At 48.8% G+C, this 22147-nt stretch overlaps 1 protein-coding gene across 2 annotated transcripts in view; it reads right to left on the reverse strand.

Annotated features, from left to right (window-relative positions):
* Window positions 1–257: 257 nt before the first annotated feature.
* The window catches only part of LLGL2 (LLGL scribble cell polarity complex component 2), a 69054-nt gene continuing 47164 nt past the window's right edge, over window positions 258–22147 (reverse strand). Inside the window, exons 12-27 of one of the 2 annotated variants that reach the window (XM_075903670.1) lie at window positions 20327–20394; window positions 18148–18301; window positions 17928–18032; window positions 16535–16827; window positions 15893–16046; window positions 11238–11388; window positions 10293–10409; window positions 9639–9805; window positions 8546–8810; window positions 7721–7874; window positions 6562–6599; window positions 6034–6081; window positions 5255–5297; window positions 4982–5036; window positions 4520–4581; window positions 258–956 (exon numbers count right to left, since the gene is read on the reverse strand). In XM_075903670.1, coding sequence (XP_075759785.1) covers window positions 4528–4581; window positions 4982–5036; window positions 5255–5297; window positions 6034–6081; window positions 6562–6599; window positions 7721–7874; window positions 8546–8810; window positions 9639–9805; window positions 10293–10409; window positions 11238–11388; window positions 15893–16046; window positions 16535–16827; window positions 17928–18032; window positions 18148–18301; window positions 20327–20394 — 1866 coding nt within the window. In that variant the 3' untranslated portion in view covers window positions 258–956; window positions 4520–4527. The remainder of the gene's footprint in view (window positions 957–4519; window positions 4582–4981; window positions 5037–5254; window positions 5298–6033; window positions 6082–6561; window positions 6600–7720; window positions 7875–8545; window positions 8811–9638; window positions 9806–10292; window positions 10410–11237; window positions 11389–15892; window positions 16047–16534; window positions 16828–17927; window positions 18033–18147; window positions 18302–20326; window positions 20395–22147) is intronic. The other variant, XM_075903671.1, reaches the window with a different exon arrangement.

Raw genomic sequence — 22147 nt, forward strand, 5'->3', positions numbered from 1 at the left:
AGATTTTCTAATTTTGCTCTGAATTATGATGGGATAAAGTGCTTCTAGATCAGACTTTGAGGGGTGGAGTCAGAAGTCCCGTCTCCCCCATCTGTGGATAAAGGAGGCAAGTGAGGTGAAGGGTAACAGCTCTGCCTTCTAATTAGACACATGTATTGATTAGAATTGGTCCATCAGCAACATCGCAGTTGCTGGCGAGTCCCCACCATGGAATCTGTTGAAGTGACAGATACTGGAGCAGACCACGACCACAAAGGTAATTGAGCGTTTTCATTTATTTCAAAGAGAGCAATGTAGTGTTGAAACAGATCAAGTTTGATTAAATTTCCTCCAATCTGAACAGCTACAAAAATAGATTCTACCCAAATCCGTAAAACCAGTTAACAGTACCGTCAAACAAAATCCGGAATGCCTCATTCAAATACCAGTTACAGCAGCCACAGGGATCTAAAATGACAGATATATTATTTCATTTGTTTTTTTGTTTTGTTTTTTAAAAAAGTTCATTTTTAAAATACGTTTCCAATAAAAACAAACACCCACAGGATTTTAAAAATTGTACAAAAAATAATCTTAAACCACTCCGAGGTAACAGTGTGTTTAGTAAAACTCTGCACCCAGGGCAGTAACATTTATAATTTAAAACCCAGCCCAGTAGAAAAGAGATCATTGTGCAAACGTTAAAAAAGTTACAAAGATGTACACAGAGGCCTGTGGTGCACCAGAGCAGCCAGTCTGTGCAAGGCAGACTCCCGGAGGAGGAGGATTCTGGTGAGGCACGAGGGGGAGAGGAAGAGGCAGGCAGACCCGCGGGGAGTCACAGCTCTGTCTCCTGCTGTGCAGGGAGAAGTAGAGGCCTCCTCTCCATGGGACAGCTTTCCCGCAGTCAGTAGTGTTACGGCACTCGGTCCAATGCCAGCAAGTCACAGCAGCTTCACTGAGGTCTGGTCATTCAGCTTAGGGAAAGAATAAGTAGTGCCACATTAGAATCCTTCTCAACAGGTAACTTCCTGTCCACCAACCCCGATTCAGTCACGGATGGGTATACAGTTTGTAGAACTCATTGGACGCTAACCAGAGCCAGTCTGATCTCTGCTCTGGGGTTCATAGCAATGCTCACAAGATCAACTCACGTCCCTATGCAAACCCCAAGTATCAGGCCTTATGCTCTGGCTGCCAGACACTCCCGCAGAGAAGACAGGCAGCCTGCACACCAGCACTGGACGAGGGATGTAATAGTGAAGTTTAACTGATAAGCAAGAGCTTCTAGGTTAATGCTAGAGAATACAAACATTCACGCGCCCCTTTCCCCCGGCCCAGCCAGTACATTTTTTTAAGCAGTCTGGCCAGCAGCCTGGGTCAGTCCCAGCTCCCACCGGGGGCAGGACCTACTCCTGCAACAGCTCTGCTTTTAAAGCCAATTAGGAACTAAGTGGGCAGGCAGCAAGGCTCAGTTGCAGCTTGTGCTGGATCCACGAGCTCAGACCTCCTCCTAGAGAGGCAGCGGCAGCCCCTGTCCATCAGAGGTAGCAGCAGGGGGCAACAGGCAGCCAGTCCGCAAGGGGAGCTGGTTTATAAACTGGCTCCCCTCACGGACCAGCTCCCACCTGGCACCCCACACTGCTGCCTCTGATAAAGAGGAGGCAGCGTGGAGGGTGAGGGGCTCCTCAGGAGTGGGGCCGGAGCACACTGGCTGCTGGCCCCGCCCCTGGTAGCGTAGGATAGTCGAGTAACTGATAAGAATTCATGAAGTTACGCGACTATTCAATTAACTGATATTTAACATCCCTACATCGGACAAGTTGGTTTATCACGGCTAGATGAGTGTACCCTGCAAGGGGTTTCCCCGTGGCCATGATAAATGCACAGGGCTCGACAAATACACTTGTCCGCTCACCAGGGCAAGTACAGGGGCGGACTGGCCCGGTGGGCCATTGTAACAGGCTGGCTGAAGCCTGAACTACGGGCGGCACGGCCCCATCTGAACTGCCGGCCGGCAGAGTAGAGCGCTGCCAGGGAGGGGTAACCGTGGCGATTCTCAGCGGGCAGCTGCGGCGCGAGGAGGCGGCAGATGATTTTAAAGGGCCGCGGCAGCTCGGCTCTGGCTGCGTGTCCCCGCCAGCTTTAGTCCTGCCACAGCCCCAGCCTCCTCGCCGGTGAGAGACCGCTCCCAGCCGACTGCCCGGCTCACTGCGCCCGCCCCGCGCCCCTCTGGCTCCCGCCACCCATTCCCCACACCGCCCCTCCACCCTGGATCCCCTGCTCTCCCTCTGGCTCTGTGCCACCCTTGCACCCTGCTCCCCCCAATCCCTGCCCTCCCGTTCCTCACGTCCCATTCCCCGTGCCTCCACTGCACCCCGCACACTGCCCTCCCCCCCCATCCCCACGTCCCTCTGGCTCTGTACCTCCTGTTCCCCATGCCACCCCGTCCCCTCCCCCCTCCACTGTTCCCTGCACCCTGTTTCCCCTGTGGGCCGGGAGTGAAGGGTGCTTGCCCATAGGGAGGGACTGGACAGGGCAGGGAAAAGGCTGCTGTGATCCAGCAGCAGTGAAAGGGGAAGTTCACTTGAAGCGCCTTTGCCTTTATGGAAAAAAAAAAAGGAAGAATGAAAATGCTATTTATAGGGCTAAAATGCTGGGACAAAAATGAAAACAAAAAACCTCATTGCAAAATGCAAACGTGTAAAAGAAAACAAAAGGAAGGGGGGGAATGTTTTACTTGGGGCAGCAAAAAACCTAGAGCTGTCCCTGGGGGAGAGGAAGGGGCTGGGCTGGGGGGAGAGGAGGGGAGGAGAAAAATATGGGGAAAGGCTTGTGCTGAGGGGAGGAGGTCAGGAGAAGAAGAAGAAGAAAGGGGAAAGCACCAACAGACAGAGGTGCAGGAGAAGAAATGCCAGGGGGCCAAGAGCAGACAATGAGGAAAAGGGCAGGAGGGGAGGTGTCAGTGGGAGGGGGGACAGGGTGATGTGTGGAGAGGAGAGGGGAAGGGCACTAGGGGCTAGAGGGGGGAGGGGAAGGTGCTGGGAGAAGGCTTGAAAGAAGGGGTGGGCATGAGGAAGGTGGAGATGAGCAATGCATGTGTGAGGGCACAGGGTCATGAAGGGAATGGGGCAGAGGGTGGTGAGGGAGTGGGTATCAGGGAAAAAGAGGGCAAAGGGGGAAGTGAGGGAAGGGGGAGGCACCAGGAAGGTGCAGAAGCCAGAAGATTCTGGGGGTGAAGCAGAAGGGCAGGCACCTGCAGGGGGTGAACCAGCACCAGAGGAGAGAGGCAGGGCAGGTGTGTAGAGGGAGGTATTAAGAGAGGGGATGAGGAGGAGTAGCTCACATGATCAGAATGGGGCTACTGGAGCAGTGGGCACAGGGGGGCAGAGAAGGGCTGAGGGCAGTGAGAAGGGCAGGAGTCAGGACAGCAGAGGAGCATGAGGGGTGGGGAGCAGCAGGCACCAGGGGAGCTGATGGAGCAAGGGGAGGAGACATGGCAGAAGAGGGAAAAGGTAGACATTTATAAGATATTTATTAATAACTTGGGTGATATTTATTAAGAACATATTAGTAATTACTGTTCTTATTCGGAATTTATACCATAAAAAACACTTTGGGGGAGGGGGGGAGGTAGCGAGTCCATTTTTTTGTTTGGCAAGTAGAATTTTCCATAATTTGTCGAGCCCTGTAAATGCAGCAGTGTAGAACAGCCAGAGCTTAGCCTACTCATGGCTTTTTGCAAAGAGCTGGGTAGAAAGAGGGGAGTGGTGTGCAGAGGAGTTCTCCAGGCCCCAGTTCTCCCAGTTAGAGCACTCTGGTCTCCCAGCAGCTCCCACAGGGTGCCCACAGCACATCCCAGCAGCTCAAAATGCAAGCAGGGCTTTCAGGAACCTGTGTCACTCCACCCAGGACCAGGGCAGCACTCTGCTCAGACGGCACCCAAGCTGCTCAGACACAAACAGACCTCTCAGGCAGCCAACAGGATCCCCTCCAGGCAAAGGGGATCTGCAGAGCAGTGACTCAATCATTCCAAACTACTGTACCCCTCGCGGGAGTCTGCTGTCACATGTACCCCAAGTTTCACTGCAATTAACTGCCTGCTTAGAAAATCAGACAAGTATACAAAGGTGTGTCAGCACACTAGTGCCGTGATTGCTTACACTCTCATTGCTACCATGTGACTAGAAAAATAAATGGATCGGGCTATAAATACTACACTTCCATTTCACAGTACAGCATCTGAGCAGTATGAACACATCATTGTCCATACGAAACGCTAGTTAGTACTGACTTTGCTAGTGCTTCTTGTGTACCTGTTCTAAAACTAGGCCAATCTCTGGGTGAATGGATGTGCCCCCTGTAAGGTCTCTGCATACCCCCCACAGGTACATGTAGCCTCAGTTGAGAACCACAGCTGTAGAGCATTCCTGGCACTCTGGACTGCAATTTGGTGCTCTGTTTATTGGGAATACTGTCCAATCACTTCTCGCCCCACGCTGCTGCATCTGAGCTTGGAAATACCCGTGGCCTCACCTACCTCCTCCATTACTCAGCCCATGCCCTACGTGAATTCTTCTTGAATTTCGCTCTCCATAGCTCCTGCAATGACAAGGGAGCAAAGTCCGTCAGTGAAATGCAATCAGCCTATTTGGATAGGTTCATGCAGCTGTCAGGCAGGCAGTCACTCATCCTCTCCGCAGATCCTTGGAAACCCTGGGTTCCCCACCAAGCGCTAAAGTATTTTGCCTCATTCACCTGCACATCTGTAACCCGTCACCTGAACAGTTCAAAGTGTTCTTTGGACAGGAGTTAAAGCCCAACACCCATGAGGTAACCTATTGCCTACGTGTAGAGAAAGGGAATTGGAACGGAGAGACACATGTCCAAGGTAGTCAGTGCAGAACCAGGATTAGATCCCTAGAGCTCCTGTCCCAAGTCCCATCTTCAGCCACCTAAACCCATGTGGCCTGCCCATAGAATAGTGTGGGTTGATTTGAACCTGTATACGAGTACTCAGAGTCCTGCTCCTTTGGGGTTTGGAAATGTGATGGCTTCTGTTTTGCCAAGAGAAAGAGACAAAGGATTATTCATAAACACCTCAGGGAGTTCTTGTGTAGAAAAAGCTTCTCTTTGGAGCAGTTCACTAACAGCCATTTGCTCAGTGGCTCGTGCTTCTCTGCAACAATATCTGCCATTGTGCCAGGTCTCCTCCCGTTTTCCCACCCTTTCCCAGGCCCCCGGGAGAAGAGAAGGCTGATCACAAGGTACTCACCCTCTCCCCCCCTCCAGGGTACTTTGGATCTCCTTCAGAACTTCTGGAAAGCAAACAGTTAAAGAGCAGTGAGAAGTGGCAGCAAACATGCAGGGCCTCTGTTTCCATCAGTATAGCACTGTAAGGGTTCAGTTTGAAAAGCTCGATTGCACTTGCTACTGCTACGGCACCTCACTTCAGAAGGGCCTTTAAAACCTGTTCTACCTCTTCCAGGGCTGTCAGACCTTTAAAATGCCTCTGCTGTAGTACATGTCTGACAGTCACAACACACTAAATAAGGGGCTTAAACAGGCTGGCGCACAGAAGTGAAGCAGCATCTCCAGAAAGGTTGCCAGCACCAACATGCTAGCAGTCCAAGACAGCCAGTTCCACTGGCCTTTCATTCTCAGGTACTGCTGGAAAGTGAAACTCCTTGTGCATATTAGGACTAGGAAGCCATGGAAACAAGTAGGCAGCTAAGCAGAGCTTTCCTTCTCTCTCTTCCTTGGCACACTCCCATCCTCACTCATTCATGAAATAAAGCTAGTCCAGATCTTTTGGGAGGGAGACTATCTTTCAGTTGAGTCTGTCCAGCACCTAGCCCAGTGGAGTTCCTAGGTGATACACTAATGCAAATAAATAATTCTGGCTTAACGTAGTTTTTGGTGCTACAACAGTCTGCTATCACCAAGAGGATGAATAATATTTCATGCTTCCACCAGAGATGGCTACATCTCTCCCCCCCCCCCAATCAATCGGAGGAGCGGCCCCTCCAGCAGGAACAGTTGTATCTCACTCACTTTCATCATTGAGTAAGGCATGTTCCATCAGCCTCGCAGACTTCCTCTCTGAAAGGCAGAAAACAAGCTGGCATCCAGATACTTTTCCTGGGGGACAGAGGCACTATGCACTTAGAACACTACAGTGATGGGCACTATGGGGACCACCACAACATACAAAGATGATTAAGCAGCCCAGTCTGCCTCCTTCTAGAGACAAATACAGCAAAGTGCTCATTAAATAATAAAAGACTCCTCATGCCCACAATCCCTTCTTCACAGCACAGCTGCACTTCCCTTGCTAAGTAATCCAAGATCAGCCCACCGTAGAACTTGAAGCGGCCATGGCCAGGTCACCTGAAGGTTCTCCCCTATAGCACTAGCCTGTTCTGGGTGTGAGGAGTAGTCATCTCCATCTCAAACTGAGCTTCGTATCTATTGCAACACTACACCTCCTCATGCCTATCCTCGGAGGAAAATAGGACTTCTGACCATAAAAGCTTAAAAATTGTTTATACAAGTTAAATAATGCATTTGTTGCCTGCTTACCATCTTCTCCAGGCTCACCAGAACTCCTGGCCGAGTCCCTGGGGAAAAAGTTTAAAAAAAAAAAAAATGTATGAGGGGCAAGTAGATTCTTGTACATAGCTGGCAGATCAGACAAATCAGACAAAGATTCCTCTGGATCAATCGGAACATGCCATGCTACTGCAGAGGGGTGTCCTAAGCAAGCAGCTGAGAGAAGCATTAGGATGCTGGTTGACAGGGAAGATCCCTAGTGGCCAGAATGCCTCTTTTTTTTTTTTACAGCTCACTGCCAGGGGACTTGTGCCAGCACAGACCACCTCTTGGGAGATCTGCTTCCCAGAGGAAGAACGCCAGCATTCAACTATGCACCAACAATCCCCAATCTGTTACACAATATACTGCAAACAATCAGCAGGATAGAGTGCAAATGGGGAAGTCACATGCAATGCCCTCAAAAGATGTTACTCTTAGAAAGTCGGTAGGAGGAAACAAACCTTCTGATTGCCTAAATGTAAATTAAGCACTAGTCTAATAGTCTAGCCCAGCGGTTCCCAACCTTTTCCAGATGGGGACCCATTTTGACAATTCAGGAAGACTTGGTGACCCAAGGCAATTAAAAAAACGGGGGGAGGAGGGAGGGCAGAGCCACCTGGGGAGACACTTGGCAATCCTTTTAAAATGTAATGGTGACCCATACTTGGGTGCCGACCCATAGGTTGGGAAACCCTGCTCTGGCATGAGGCGACCCCAGAGGGACCCCCAGACTTGTGAAGCACAGGGAGTGAGTAACCAATTGGTAGGGAAAGGACCAGGGAGAGAGTTACACTGCCTCATGCCAGAGCCCTGCAGCAAGACTGGAATCCTGCAAGTCCTGCGGGACCTGCTGCCATAATAGCAAAAGCAGGATTGAAGAATAGGCCCGCACAGGAATACGTTTCAGAGCAAGTTAAGTCTTCAAAGAAAGCCCTACCCAGTCCTGTTTGGAAAGAAGAGACTCTGCTCCACAAGATAATGCATCACCGAGAGCTTGGAGGGCACATACAAAAACATTTAGAACTCTCTGTAACACTGTCTCCCTGGCTTGATCCAGACAGGACTAAGGTCAGAAGTATAAAAGCCGCAATGGAAAAGCAAACGAGAGGCAAGTTGCTCCTACAGAGAACTTGATAGACAATCCTACCTGAATTTCCTTGTAGTCTTCTCCATGCCAGACTTGTTGTGCAAGTAGTTGTTGCCTGCAACTTCCGATGTGTCCACAACACACCGGGGCTCAACCAACCATTTGGTAGACAGAGAAAATCTCTCAAACTCTGATGGTGAGATCAGATAAAAACCTAGAAGGAAAAATGTAAAGGCATTTGCTTATGACCAACTTCATGACAGAACAAACGCTCAGGAGCCAGAACCACTGCCTAAAGGGAAACGTACTCTATTCTCAACGGAAAGGGCTACTTCCCTCTTCCTCCAAACCTACTCACTGGGGCTTTGGAGAAGAATTGCACCTGCCTCATCAAGGGGTCAACACAGCGACTGAACTGATGGTGGCTTTGTGCTCTTTTTAAAGCTGCTGTGCACCATGTGTCCAAAAGTTTTCAGCCACTGCCCTAAGGACAGGAGCCTGAGCGGCAAGCTCTTTCCAGTAACACTGGAGATTGGTTGCTTCCTTTGGAGTGGTGAAAGGAAAAAACAAGTGGCCTTGGAAGACCTGTTCCACAGGTGCCAGCGTGAAGTGACAGCGTTGGGGAGCGGTGACACAAGAAGTCATCCAGCAGCCCAGGGAGATGCCAAGATAGAGACATCTTATTTTGAGGCCTCAAAAGAAACATGGAGCACAGAAGACACCACAATCGACTGAGTCAGTTAACACCTGACTGGCTATTATGAGGATTCAGCTGGCTCATTATGGAAGCAAAACCACTGCTAGGTTTAAAGGAGTGAAACAAGGGTTCTGAAGACACGGCAGAGGCGAGTGATCTGGGGGAGCTTATGCTGTTCGTGCCAATACCTTGGCCGTATTTGGTGAAGACGCAGGATGCAATGCCGCTCACATCTTCCTTGCGGATACAGGGATAGCGGATCTGCAACTTTAGGAAGGGCAGAGAGATGATCTGAACGTCTCCCAGGTTCGTGAGGATGGCCAGGTCATTTTCACTGTACTCATTGGTCTTGCAGCTGCCAAAGTTAGCGACTGTCACCTTTCGTACCCTGCAGCCTTCCAGTGCTGTCAGCTTGAGCTTCAGTTTGGAGCTAACCTTGGGCAACGTGAATACCTGCCAGGAGAAAGAAAGACACTTCACAAACCTCCATTCTGTATACTGCCAACAACCCCAGTTTGGGGAGGGTGCTGGCTCCCTCCTGCTTTAACAAAGCCTTGACTCACAGGGCATCTTTGCTCTGCACCATGCACAGAAATGAAGGTCTGAATCTAGCTTCCTGCTTAAAATGAAGCCTGGATATCTTGGGATAGTGAACAGGCATAAGTGGAGCCAGCCACGGTCCCAACTTCAGGCCTGTTCCTACTCTCACTCAAGTCAATGGGAACATTGCCATTGACTTCACTGGGAGAAGACATAAGGCTTCAAATCAGAGACCCTCATTATGCTTCATCTCCTGTTCTCTCAAACCCCTTCCCCTCAAGCCTCAAAGTTTATCCATAGGGAAAAACTAGGATTAGCCCACTATCACATTAAAAGAACAAGGAGCTCTCCTGATAAATTATTCCTGCAGTTTCCTTCCTTATTGGTTATGTGCTAGTCTGAAAAAGAAAACTGAACAATTTTCAAACACTTACCAATTCTCAGTTCACCTTGTAAAGGGACATGTCCCCTTAACTCCAGTTTGCTTCTCCTAGTGCCCAATTACCTTAGCTATCAAAGCTTTGAATAAATCCACAAACATCCTTATATTCTCCATCTGCATTATGCTAAACTCCCACTCGCCCTGGGCAGGGAGTGTCATCTGTCTGGGCAGTGCCAAACAACAGAGCCTAGTCCAAGACCACAGTTCCTAGGAGCTACTAAAGTCCATCCCTAGGAGTACAGATCAATACTTTAAACGAGGGAATTTATATCGATGAGATGAATGGGGATGGTATTTACCTTAAACTGCTCTTCAGAAACCACAAGAAGTTGATGGCTGCCTTGCATATCAGGGCTTTTAGAAAGGTCATGTGCTACTTCCAGTGGCTCTGGGAGAGGAGTGCCGCGCCCATCCAAGACAAGTATCCCCACAATAGGAGCCCTGTGCATTAGCTGAATTTCCTTGGCTAGACAGACAAGACATGGACAAGGGTGAGAAGGATGCAACAAGCACAAAGTGTTGGAACTCTCACGTTCTGTTGGAGAGACAATGCTTTTCTATATCCAATTAGTCTTCCATCTAGAGATTTAAAAAAGAGGAGTGAAACCCATGCGGCTGTGTGTTTGCCTCCTTTGCTTATGCACCAGCATCTGGATCTGTAGAAATGTTAATTAACTGCTTGCCCTAGAGCCAGGATTCTAGAAATGCCACTTTATGAAGAGTAGTTTTTAAAGCATTTTGATCAGCCACAAGAAAGCCATCCTAGGTTAGAAAATGCATCTAATAATTCAATCGCTTTTATGCAGTGTGGTCAAACAATTTGACTTGTTTCCAAGTCATCTTGCTCTCCATTTGTAACCAACAGCTTCGTGCCTTCCTAGCGGTATACGACAGCAGCCCTTCTGATCCCATTAGGGCTGTTTCCCATGTTTCCACTACTGAGTGATACTCACCCTGCTCTGCCCTGACAAGTTCATCCATCCTCCTCTCTGCTGGCGGAACCCGCAAACAGAACGCATAGACTGTGCCTCCATTGGTGCCTGCCCACAAGGAGGGGCAGTGACGGGTACCTGGGCAGGGAGAAAGCCTATGAGCGGGTTGTTACTCCACGGGTACGTCTACACTGCGGGCTTCTTGTGCAAGAGTGTGTCCACACTGCCATGTGCTTTTGTGCAAGAGTATCCATGGCAGTGTGGACCCTCTCTTGTGCAAGAAATCTCTGGTGGCCATTTTAGCCATGGGGTTTCTTGCACAAGAAACCCGTTGCCCATCTACACTGCCTTCTTGCACAAGAGGGCTTATTCCTTGAGGGGAGAGGAATAACTTGTGCAAGAAGCCCTCTGTTCTGACGCTTTACTCTAAATTTACTTGCACAAGAACGCACGTGCAGTATAGATGCTCAAGTTTTTGTGCAAGAACTAATGTTCTTGCGCAAAAAGCCTGCAGTGTAGACGTAACCCAGGAGGTTTCAAATGTGATGGAGCGGTTCTACTGTCTGTATGCAGATGCACATGCGCACACAGGGTGAGGGAAATTCAAATGTAGTATCAGTTTGGCATCTGCTGCTTCTCCACCAGGATTAAAGGGAACACATGCTATCCTTTAAAGCCAAAGAATCTTCATCATCTTTGAAAAAAGCCACATATTTCAAACTCCCCCAAGAAAGTGAACTCATATCATGGGCTAGTCAGCAGCGGCCAATGATCACATAGAACAGCTCTGCTCTCAGTCATTTACTATAGCCCTAGACTGAACAGTTTCAATGCTGCAGGGAGAACAAAAAGGGAGGTGCAGGGTCTATGATCTAGTAGACCATAGTGCTTTCTCTTCACTTCTTGAGAGAGTGGCTGGGGGAGAGCTCTTGAGAGAGTGGCTGGGGGAGAGCTCATTCTACTCACTGTCTCTCAAGAAGGTGTCTGCAAAGTACAAGGTGCGCACAAAGCCGGTGAAGGAATCTTCTGCAGACCGTGCTTCAATCTTCCTCTGGATTGGAGCCAGTTCCATCTCCTGTAATGCAACCTGGTCAAACCTGGAATTCGCCTCTTGGACCTTCACAAGAAGAACAGAGGGGGGTAAGAAGGGAGATGAGGTCACTTCTGACATAACATCTTTTTCCTCCTCCTCAACAATCCCTTCTAGTGTAGCAGCAAAAGGGATTAGCAGCTTCTCGGAAATGAAGGTTACTTGTTAACTCAGGTTCTTCAAAATGGACTCTACATATTCATACTTCCAGGATGTTCCAGCTCAGACCTGGGCATCTCATTAAGCATGAATGTGCAGAGGCCATTTGAAAGGGATCAGGGCTATTCAGTTTGTCTGTAGGATTCAAGGAGATAAGGAAATGAAAATCAGAATTCCCAACTCCTGCCTACGTATTGCAAAAAATCTGCACTTCTCCCACACTGGCCAATCAGCTGAACTGAGGGAGCAATGGACTCAAACATCTTCCATCATTGCTTGTGTTGTAGCCATGTTGGTCCCAGCATATAAAACAAACAAGTTGGGTGAGGGAATATCTTATTAGATCAACTTCCATTGGTGACCTTTTACTGGACCAGCCTCTGTTGAGAAGACCGTTTTATGGCTCCTGAAATCCAACCAGCAAACAGGGATCAAGCAAGCACACAAAGGGGGTGTCATTGTAGTCCTGGACCATGTCTACATAAAAAGGCCAAATGACAATCTGACTCCATTTCCTATGAAGGACTCAGACAAACCCATACCACAATTCACATGGGAATTTAAAGACATCATTAAATCCTTCCCTAAACAACTCCATGAGAAACTCTCACCCTATTCCCATGAACACACCCCAGGGATCTTTTACATATCTCCCAAGAAACACAAACAAGGGAACCCAGGCAGACACACATCTGGCCATGGTGCACTTACTCAAGAAACCCTCCTCTAACCACTCACCACATAAAGGGCAAACTTCCTCCAGGACATAACCTACCTCCTCCACAAACACCACAAGATCAACAGATTCTTAGAACATCCTGTTGGCCAACAGATTTCACTTCCTTATACACTGAAAAGGCTCATGAACCTTGCATCAATGTCTGCCTCACATCTACAAGACAATGGACAACACTCAGGTAGCCACCCTGAACATACTGCCAAAATTCACCCACTTTCATAAAGTTGCCATGGGTGAGGATATTCAACAATAATTTGTGCAAACCACAGAAACAGCCATGGGTACTAAAATGTTTCCCCAATGTGTCAACCTCTTCATAGATCACTTTGTGGAAGAATTTCTGGACCATGCTCCACAGAAATCAGTGACACACCTGAAATAAAATGGATGAATTTTTCAATCTGCTGAACAGATGGCCTAAACTCTGAGATTTCTACCACCTCAAATCCATCAAACTCTCTATAGCCTCCCACCCCAGCATCAACTTCCCAAACACTGCAATCAGATTCAATAACAGAAGCTGCAGACAAATATTAAAGACTCAAGGACCACCACACTTACTTCTGCAGATTCATCAACCAACCCAGCTACACCAAGAAATCAGTTATCTACAGCAAGGCACTGATGCCACAGAATATGCTTTGAGGAAAAAGTCCTGGATACGCAAGTTAGTGTGCTTAAAAACACTGCACCACATTTCTGCACCAGAGAAGTAGATTGCACCATGGAACAGGAAATCCTAATTCCCTGAACTGAAGTAGGTACTTTCAGGAAAAACAGCCACTGACTGCACACCTCTATTACATGACACCCCATAGGGAAACCCACATGGGATAAAAAATAGTTGCAACTTATACTTGATGGGGACCATGTCCCGAAAGAAATCTTTCTAATAGTCCCTCTTCTGGTCTTCAAACTCCTCATCAGAAGCAAGCTCCCCACAGACCAGTATACACCAACTCAAACCAGTAGTGCCACTGCTATAACAGATGCAAAGCCTGCGGCCATATCTCCATTGCTATGATGATCAATATCCTCCAAACATCTTTCGAGATCCATGGCTCCTACACATTCAGGGATGTTAATCATGAAATAGGGTAACCAGGTAACTGCTGAAAATCTCAGTGGTTACACAGCTACTCACACTGTGCGCTCTGCAGTATAAAGCTCAGCAGTGAAGCCTCCCCTGGGTGAGGGGTCACCAGCCCTTGTCTGCCTGGCTTCCAGGGAGGAGGCTTCACTGAGTGTAACCGACACAGTTAACCAATAAGCAGATGCTTACTGGTTAACCAGTTAAGTCATTTATACTTAAGCATCCCTACTACACCTGTCTGTATCACAACATGTGGTGCATCTTATCCGGTACATCAAATACCCAACAACTATGCAGGGGAAACAAGATGATCACTATGCTCTCAAATGAGCACTCAGGAAAAGGATAAAAAGCAAAAATCTCCATATCACCTTGGGGTGAATCCTCACCACAAACCCACTCAGTCTGATTCTTCAAAGGAAACCCACATCACACTTTTAAAAGATGGAGTTTAAATACTTTCAAACTCTGCTGGACACCCAAAATCATGGACTTAGTAAAGACACTGGTTCTCTCTCATCATAACAATCCACTAACTCTCCTTTGCCTTATGACTGCAGAGGTGTTAATTGAATGGTTTCTTGCAATATATTAACACCTTGTGTTTAGCTGCGACACTGATGATCTCTCCCAGACCTGAATAGACCCCTCAGCGGCAGAATCAATCAAATGAAAGTTTACTTCACTCACCTGGTCTCTGAAGGACATCAAATAAGTACCTTTAGAGAGAGTCCTTTCTAGAGGGAAACTTAACTTTGGGTATAGGACCTCCCTCAATCTCCCCTAGAACCTCTTTGTTGTGTAAGGCAGGAGAAAACAAGATAAGAATAAAGCTCAATTTTGGTCCTAAACAAATTTCTGCATTTTATTAATATTTTTATTCCACTCCATAACTTCAGTTCTGTACAGTGGGGTTTTTCCAGTGGATGATTTAAACAAAGTTAGCTAAGCATTCTATGTCTATGCTACCAGTGTTAGGAGGGGTAAGACAGATCTGCTACGCTCCAGGAATTACGTTGACACAAGGCAGCTTACATTGACATAAGTGTCCACACTAAAATTTCACTCCTGGTGATGTAACTGCCCTGCTACGGTTGACTTACCTTGACTGATCCCAACAGGCATAAAGTCAATGTTGATGTAGTTAGGGAGATGTGGTCAGTTTACACAGACTGTTATTAGCTTTCACCAGCCATCCTGCAATGCCCCACACTGCCAACTGATACAAACACTCCTGGTCAGCATGCACTGCCAACACAAGGACCAAACCAGACATACACACAAGTGATGTAATTACTGTGCCAGCTGTATACCAAACTAAATTAGATCAACTTAGTTTTGTAGGCATGCCCAGAGTAAAGGCCATTATGCCAAGCCTTAATTGGTACAGTAAGGACAAGTCTATGTTATAAACTAAACAACCTATGTTACAACCTATGTATCCCAGGTTGGATATTCAGAAAAACTATTTTAGTAGGAGAGTGGTGAAGCACTGGAATGGGTTATCTAGGGAAGTAGTGGAGTCTCCATCCCTAGAGGTGTTTAAGTCTCGGCTTGACAAAGCCCTGGCTGGGTCAATTTAGTTGGGATTGGTCCTGCCTAGAGCAGGGGGCTGGACTTGATGACCTCCTGAGGTCTCTTCCAGCTCTATGATTCTATGATTCTACATTGATGTACAGCCACTGTAGTAATTTAGTCTGTTTTACACATCCACACTAAGCTCCTTCTGTTCAAAGTACATGTCCCCACCAGAAGCGCATGTACAGACTTCAAACTGTCCATGTGGGCATTGTGGGATGATATCTGAAAGGAAGGTGGATTTAAGTAGTGTCTACACTGTCAATTTAACTACATTGACTTAAGCACTACGCGTCTCGCGGAGGTGGAGCTAAGTTGGTATGGACAGGGGGAGTTATATCGGTAGGAGCTACATTTTATTGTAGACACTTAGGCCAGGTCTACACTGGCAGACAAAAAAAAAAAAAAAAAAAAAAAATCGATGCAAGATGCACATCTCCAGCAGCACAAATTGTGTAGCTGGAGTTGATGTACCTTGTACCAATTTTCTGGGGCAGCCCTGCAGTGGGAGGTTGACAGGAGAAACACTCCTGTCAACTTTCCTTACTCCTCATGACAGGTAAATCAAACCCTGGAGGATCAATCACCAAGACATTAATCATCCAGCAGGTGGAACTGAGGTTTTAGAGTGGTCAGATCAGGCCTTAGACTGAAGATTAAGAACATCTGCATTATGCTGCTCTTCCCACTACATGGTACAAGGAGGTCTTTACAGGGCACAGGCTTAGGGCTTGTCTACATAGGGAAGTTTGTGTTCTTTAAATTCACATCTAGTTTACTGCACAGCAACTTCCCACAAGTGCACCCACTTACTGTGCACAAAGGCAGTTTAGCTTACCATGACTTCCAAGCGAAATAAGGGCGCACGCGCGCACACACACACACACACACAGACTAGCTTACGCACCATGTACACATGCCCTGGAGACACAGAATAGCCACAGAACGACCTCTGATCTCACCTCTGTAGTATTCCCGCCACCAGCTCGCCTCTTCCTGCTAGACACCCTGCTTCTCCTCATCCGCCTGAACGACTGGCGGAGGGATTTCTTCAAGGACTTCACGCGAGACAGAGGCCCTTCCAAAGCCAGCTGGTCACTGGGATGCAATGTACACCTTAAAGGAAAAAAAAGTTGCTAGGTATGTCCAGATGATTTTCTGACCTGCTGGCCATCACTGCAGGAGCATCTGGTAGCTAGGTGCATTTCAAAGCAGCAGCACAGCATGGAGCCCAGAGTCAGCAGGGGAATCAGAGTCCTCTGCTGACTCCAGGGAATTCCCAGCTGACCCCAGACTCATCTGAGCAGCTGCCCCTTTGAAAAGCCAAGGCGGCATTGAAAGGGGCAGTGCCCACAGCTGATCCCTGGCTCAGCTGTGCGGTACTGCCGCACGTGGATCCCAGGCTCTGGCATGGCATTTCTCCAGAACCCAGGATCAGCATTTGCTTATTGGATAGTAGACTAGTCCTTAACCTCCCTACTCTATACCCATTGTTCTCCAGAAAACAGGAAGTACCAGCTCTTAAGAGGATGGGCTCAATGTTCTAGCCACTGCTCTGATACCTAGGGAAGCCCCCATATTATACCTGAAAGGAAGACACTTACTTGACAAAGACCAGTCGTTTCTGCTGGTGATCGAAGAGCCCAAAACCATGGCTGGTACCAAAGGCCACGAGCTTCCATTCAGAGTGAAGAGCCAGTGAGGTGACCACAGCAGGTGGTTGACATTGGATCAAGACAAATGGTTGGAAGCCAGGCTCAAATCGGACAGGCTCATCTCGGGCCTTTAGCCTCTCGTGACCTTTCCACTTATAACCTTCCTGGTCCTGTAGTAAGTCTGCTTCAGAATGGTTCACCACATGCTCTGACTCCTCATCGTTCAGTTCCATCACGAGTACCTGTGGGAACACAAGTAAGCTCAGAGGCAGCTTGTGCAATCCACGTTTTCCTCAGAGCTGAGGATGCCACCTGATCGCTGCATGGCTGAAACGTGTTTCCAACATGACCATCTACCTCCCCGTCCGACTACTGGAGAGTCTCCATGAGGCCTTTAAAAAAATTATGTTGGCAGCAGGAAGTTCTAGCTACCAAATTCGGTTACTCCAGGTCAGACCATCCTAACTCATTCAGGGCTCCGAGAGAGGGGACAGGACTTGGGGTACAAAGTAAAGCACAGATGTTCAGGTTCCATGAGAAGAGACGTGCTAGGTCTTCATAGAAGGACGACTGCTGAACTCGCTGAGGTACACGTTATTCAGAACCCCAAATGGGATCTTCTATCAAAGCATTCAGACAAGCTCTTGCAAGAGACAAACAAGGGGGACTGTCACCTTTTCCACTGAAATATGTCGGATCGCGTGGGTTAGAGAAGAGTTACAGCCTCAAGCCCTGGGCACAGGGAAGGCAAAGAGCCATCAGCCTCCTGCTGCAGTTGAGGCAGCCCTTTGTGAATATTCCTTTTGCATTAGATCGTGAGAAAGCCTCAGTCCAGTAGCCGCCTCAGAGGCTCTTTGCTGCAGGTGCTTGGACAGCCATTAGCAGCAAAGCAATAGCTCCTCCACCAGCAGCGTTGCTAACTGACCCACCCACCATACACTGCCTCCAAGCTTCGTTGCAAGGTGGTGCTGCTGACTGGTTAGGCACTGGCAACACCTGCCAGGATCCAATTGACTAGCTAGCAGGCAGCACGCCTGCTCAAAACACAAATAGCACAGGTGTTCAGACAACAGGCAGAGAAGAATCAGGAGAAAAGTTTTGAAAAGCAAAAGCATAAAAAGCTGGTAACTGACAGGGCTGACAGGTCGAGTCAGAAGGGGGAGAATACAATAGAGACTAGAAGGTCCTGACAGAATGGCTCCCTTTACCAAAGGGCGAAGACTCACCCCTAGGGGGGAATCCATTTTGTCCTCCATTTCTTGTGTATGCTGCATTTCCTGCGTTAGTCAAGAACCACTCTTAAAAACTACCCTCCAAAAATTCAGTTTTACACTTTCTGTACCTGTCCCGCCGTACCAGCTACGGTCAGATAGCCACTGTATTTACACAGGTAAATCTTCTGGATCCCGAGCCTGGGGTCATCGCTGTAGGGGTCAAAGGAACCAACCTGGTGGATGGCAAGTAAAGAGGTCACCTCCATACAAGCGGTGACAGGGACAGGCAACAACAAAAGCAGCACTGCAAACGCTCCAGCAAGTCTGCCTGAGCGACTGCCATCTCACCTTACGCAGCGGAGGCCATTCATCCTCACCCAGCGCGTTCATGTTATCATTGGGATCTGCGTCCGTCAGAAAGACCCTCACGGTGCTCAGCTTATAAAGAAGGCGCAAGCAAACGCCTGAAGCATCCCAAAACCGCACAGTGCCATCCTCGTGCCTGATGGGGAGGAGTCAGAACAGACCATGCACAGTCAAGAGTCGCTGTTGCAGTAAGCCATGTGGGGGAGAGAGCAGGGTGCTAAGCAGCAAAAAGGGAGAGCAGCATTCCCGATTCTAAGAGGCCAGCTATTTAAAGGCACAACCTGAAACGTACTTGAAGCTGTCCTCTTACATATCCCTGAATACAGTAAACTTCCAATAATCCAGCACCTTTAGGACCCAGGGGGTGCCGGATTATCAAATATGCCAGACTATCGGAAGGGGGGCTATGAGGGGTCTAAGGTGGTGTGGGGGGGATGCCACCCCAGACCCCTCATAGTCCCTCCCCCTTCCAATACACTGGCTCTGCCCCAGGCATCCCCGATTCAGCTGCTGCTGGTCAATTTCAGCAGCAGCTGAATTGGGATGCCTGCAGCAGAGCATCTTGGGTGCTGCCGGGTTGGTCCCGTACCATTGCTCCTCGGCGCTACTGGACCAACCCGGCAGCACCCCAGCTGCTCTGCCCCAGGCATCCTCAAGTCAGCCGCTGCTGAAACTGACCAGCAGCTTACTCCGGGAAGCCCGGGGCAGAGCAGCTCTGCCTCGGGCTTCCCGGAGTCAGCCACTGGTCAGTTTCAGCAGCGGCTGAATCGGGAATAGCTGGGGTGCTGCCGGGTTGGTCCCGCAGCACCAAGGGGCAGCGCTGCGGGACCTACCGGCAGCACACCAGCTGCTCTGCCCCTGGCTTCCCCGATTCAGCCACTGGTCAGTTTCAGCAGCAGCTGAATCCGGGAAGCCGGGGGCAGAGCAGCTCCAATGGTCCGGCTGCCCGGAGCACTTCCGGGTTCCTGATGGTGCCGGACCATCAGGAGTGCCGGGAAGCCAGGGGCAGAGCAGCTCCAATGGTCCGGCTGCCCGGAGCACTACCGGGTTCCTGATGGTGCCGGACCATCAGGAGTGCCGGGAAGCCAGGGGCAGAGCAGCTCCAATGGTCCGGCTGCCCGGAGCACTTCCGGGTTCCTGATGGTGCCGGACCATCAGGAGTGCTGGACCATCAGATGCCAGACCAATGGAGTTTTACTGTACTAGGGAGAATTTAGTATGCATCCCTACTGGGTTTTATGAAGCTGATGTTGTGAAATGTAGGATTTAAAAAAAAAAAAAAAAAAACCCACTTCCATCCTTTTACTCCTAGCCCATAGCAACAACATTCTGGGTCATAGATGATTGCTCTGCCAATCAATGTTCCCTCTAATAATTTAAGTGCAGATTTTATTTTTTCTGTGCACCAAGATGTGTGAATATGCACCAGCAGTAGAAACAAAAAGCTTAGTTGAAGGCATTTTCCAATCAGCCGGGCAGCATTTCAATCTCTCCTGAGTAGTCACACAAGAGCACAGCTTACAGAGAACATTGCAACTTTTATCTATGCAGCACCCCTGCACCTCTAAGATGCGTCACAAATCCAGACATTGAAAATCCTATAAAACTACCTGGCAGCAGTGCTGTTTGAAAAGTGCTATGAAATTCCAGGTGAAAAGCAGTTAAGAGGCAGACTTGTATAACGGACAGAAAAATTCTCATTCTAGCACCCTGTATAACACCAGAAACTGAAGTCACTTGACTTTATGGGTCCAATTGTCCTCATTTGCATCAATTATGTAAAACGGTTGTAAATCCAATGGAGTGGTGTACTTGATTTATACTGGTGAATGTGAGACTCATATCAGCACTTACACCTTTCTCTCTAAACTGGCATCACTTGTCCAGACTGTTCAATCTAAGTTTCAACACAGGAATTAGTCAATCCTGGGCAAGTCAATAGTTTTTCAGAATGGTCAAAGATAAAATGATTCCGGTTACACAAGCAGCCCAACTTCAAGAACCCATGATCTCTCTGCAGAAGAGCGCTCAGGAGTCAAGTCTACTCATCTGACACCCTCATGACAGAAGCAACTTAATTAAAAAATGGGTAAATACAGGGCAGGAATCCTTGATTTTTTTTTTGATTTTTTTGTTTTAAGGAATGAATTAAAGCACCTACCCTGTAAGAAGCAGGTCCCTCTGAGGAGGATCTGGAGCCAGGTTGGTGCCACCATCAATTGGCCATGCCTACGTAAAAAAAGAAAAATAAAAAACCATCCTTGAAAACCTCACTATGACTCTATGAAGTGAGTGCACCAGAGCAGGTCGCAGAGGGGAAAGAATAGGAAAGCATGAGCTTCAAGATAAGTGCATCTATCAGTGTACACTGAGCCTTTGTTTGGATTAAGATTTAGTTCTGATCTCATCAGCTGTACTTTTTTGGCAAGGAATTACTATATTCCAGTTTCATCTTTAAGCAGCTGCTGTAGCTGAGAGCTCCTGGCTTAGAAGGAGCTTTGCTTGCTAGCACTGACTGCTGGAAACACTAAGCTGGAGCTCACCTCTACTAAGAGCTGATGAAAGTTGGAGAACTTGAAGCATTTTGAATTCCAGATAGTGTTCCTGGGGAAAATTTGTGCCACTGCAGCGTAGAAGAAAGATTCCCCTCCACCCTGCACATTCCCTTTGCTTCTTTCCAGGAAATGGTTTCGGAAAAAGTCAGAAGAGAAGTTGTACCAGTGCTCACTCATCTCTCCCTGGCAAGCTGAGGGAAAGGTAAATCACTTGGCAAGGGAGATCTGGGAATGTCACAGGCACTAGTGTCAGCTAGGGTCGGAGGAGGAAAGAGAATAGAGATGGAGTTTCCCCACTCCCACCTCTACAGAGCAACCAGGACTGGATCAAATCAATCCCCAGAAACTTTCTTTGGCTGCAGGAAGCTCTGCACCATGGGGGCAGAGGGGACTTGGCAGGAAGGAGTCTGAGTGCAAGGACAGCAGAAGTAGCTCCCTGTAGAACAGGGTTGGGCAGTAACTTTTAATGGGGGGCAGGAGGGAGGGTGCACTCCAAAATTTTGGCAAGTGGTCAAGGTTGCACTTCTGTGGAGGGGGTGTGCAGAAGGAAACTGCAGATAGGAGATTGGGGTGCAGAAGGGAGTGAAGGGTCTGAGAGGGAGTTTGGGTGAAGGAGATGGCTGTGACCTGGGGCAGGGGGACTTGGGTTGCACGGTCCAGTAGGGGGTATGTGTGCAGGAGAGGATTCTGGCCTGTGGGAGAGGTATAGAAGGGGGTCCAGGAAGGAGTTGTGACCTGGGAGAAGGGGTAGAAACGGGTACACAGGGTTTGGGTGGTGGCCTGTGGCAGGTAGTCCAAGGTGAGAGGGAGTGGAGTGCCAGAGGCAGGCTCTGGCTGGGAGCCACTTAGTCTGCCTCAGGTTTCTGAAAGTATCTGCTGCAGGCTGCTCCATGTGGCTCTGCTCTGGGCATGAGGGGGAGGCGGAATGGGGGGGGGGGGACGAGGGAGAAGGCTTCTTACACTGCCCCTGCTCCCAGCAAAAAATCTCAGCTCCTATTTGCTGGAAACTAAGGCTGGCCAATGGGAGTGGAGATATTTTGCTGGGAGGGGTGTGGGAACAGCATGAGAAGTCTCCCTCCCCAGCCATCCAAAGGGCTAGCTTTTTAAAGCGTAAGCTGTTCTCTGCCTAAGGGTTTTGGTGATGTGGCCACGGGCTGGATCCGGTGGCTTGGCAGGTCAGATCCGGCCTACTGGCAGCCTCTTGCTCACCCCTGCTGTAGAGTGATCCCTCTGCTCCCACACACCTGTACCTCGTCCCAGAGCCTCCTTGCATCAGGACCCCCACACACCCTGGACCACTACCCCACTGAGTCCCAATAAGCTGCACTTTGAGCCCTCCAAGCACCACTCCCAAGCCCATTCCTCTCCCCGACTCAAGACCTAACTGCCTTCAACCGGACTCCCTTGAAGAGCCCCATTCCCCCTGC

Source organism: Pelodiscus sinensis, chromosome 20 (genome assembly GCF_049634645.1).
Source record: "Pelodiscus sinensis isolate JC-2024 chromosome 20, ASM4963464v1, whole genome shotgun sequence".
Classification (NCBI taxonomy): domain Eukaryota; kingdom Metazoa; phylum Chordata; order Testudines; family Trionychidae; genus Pelodiscus; species Pelodiscus sinensis.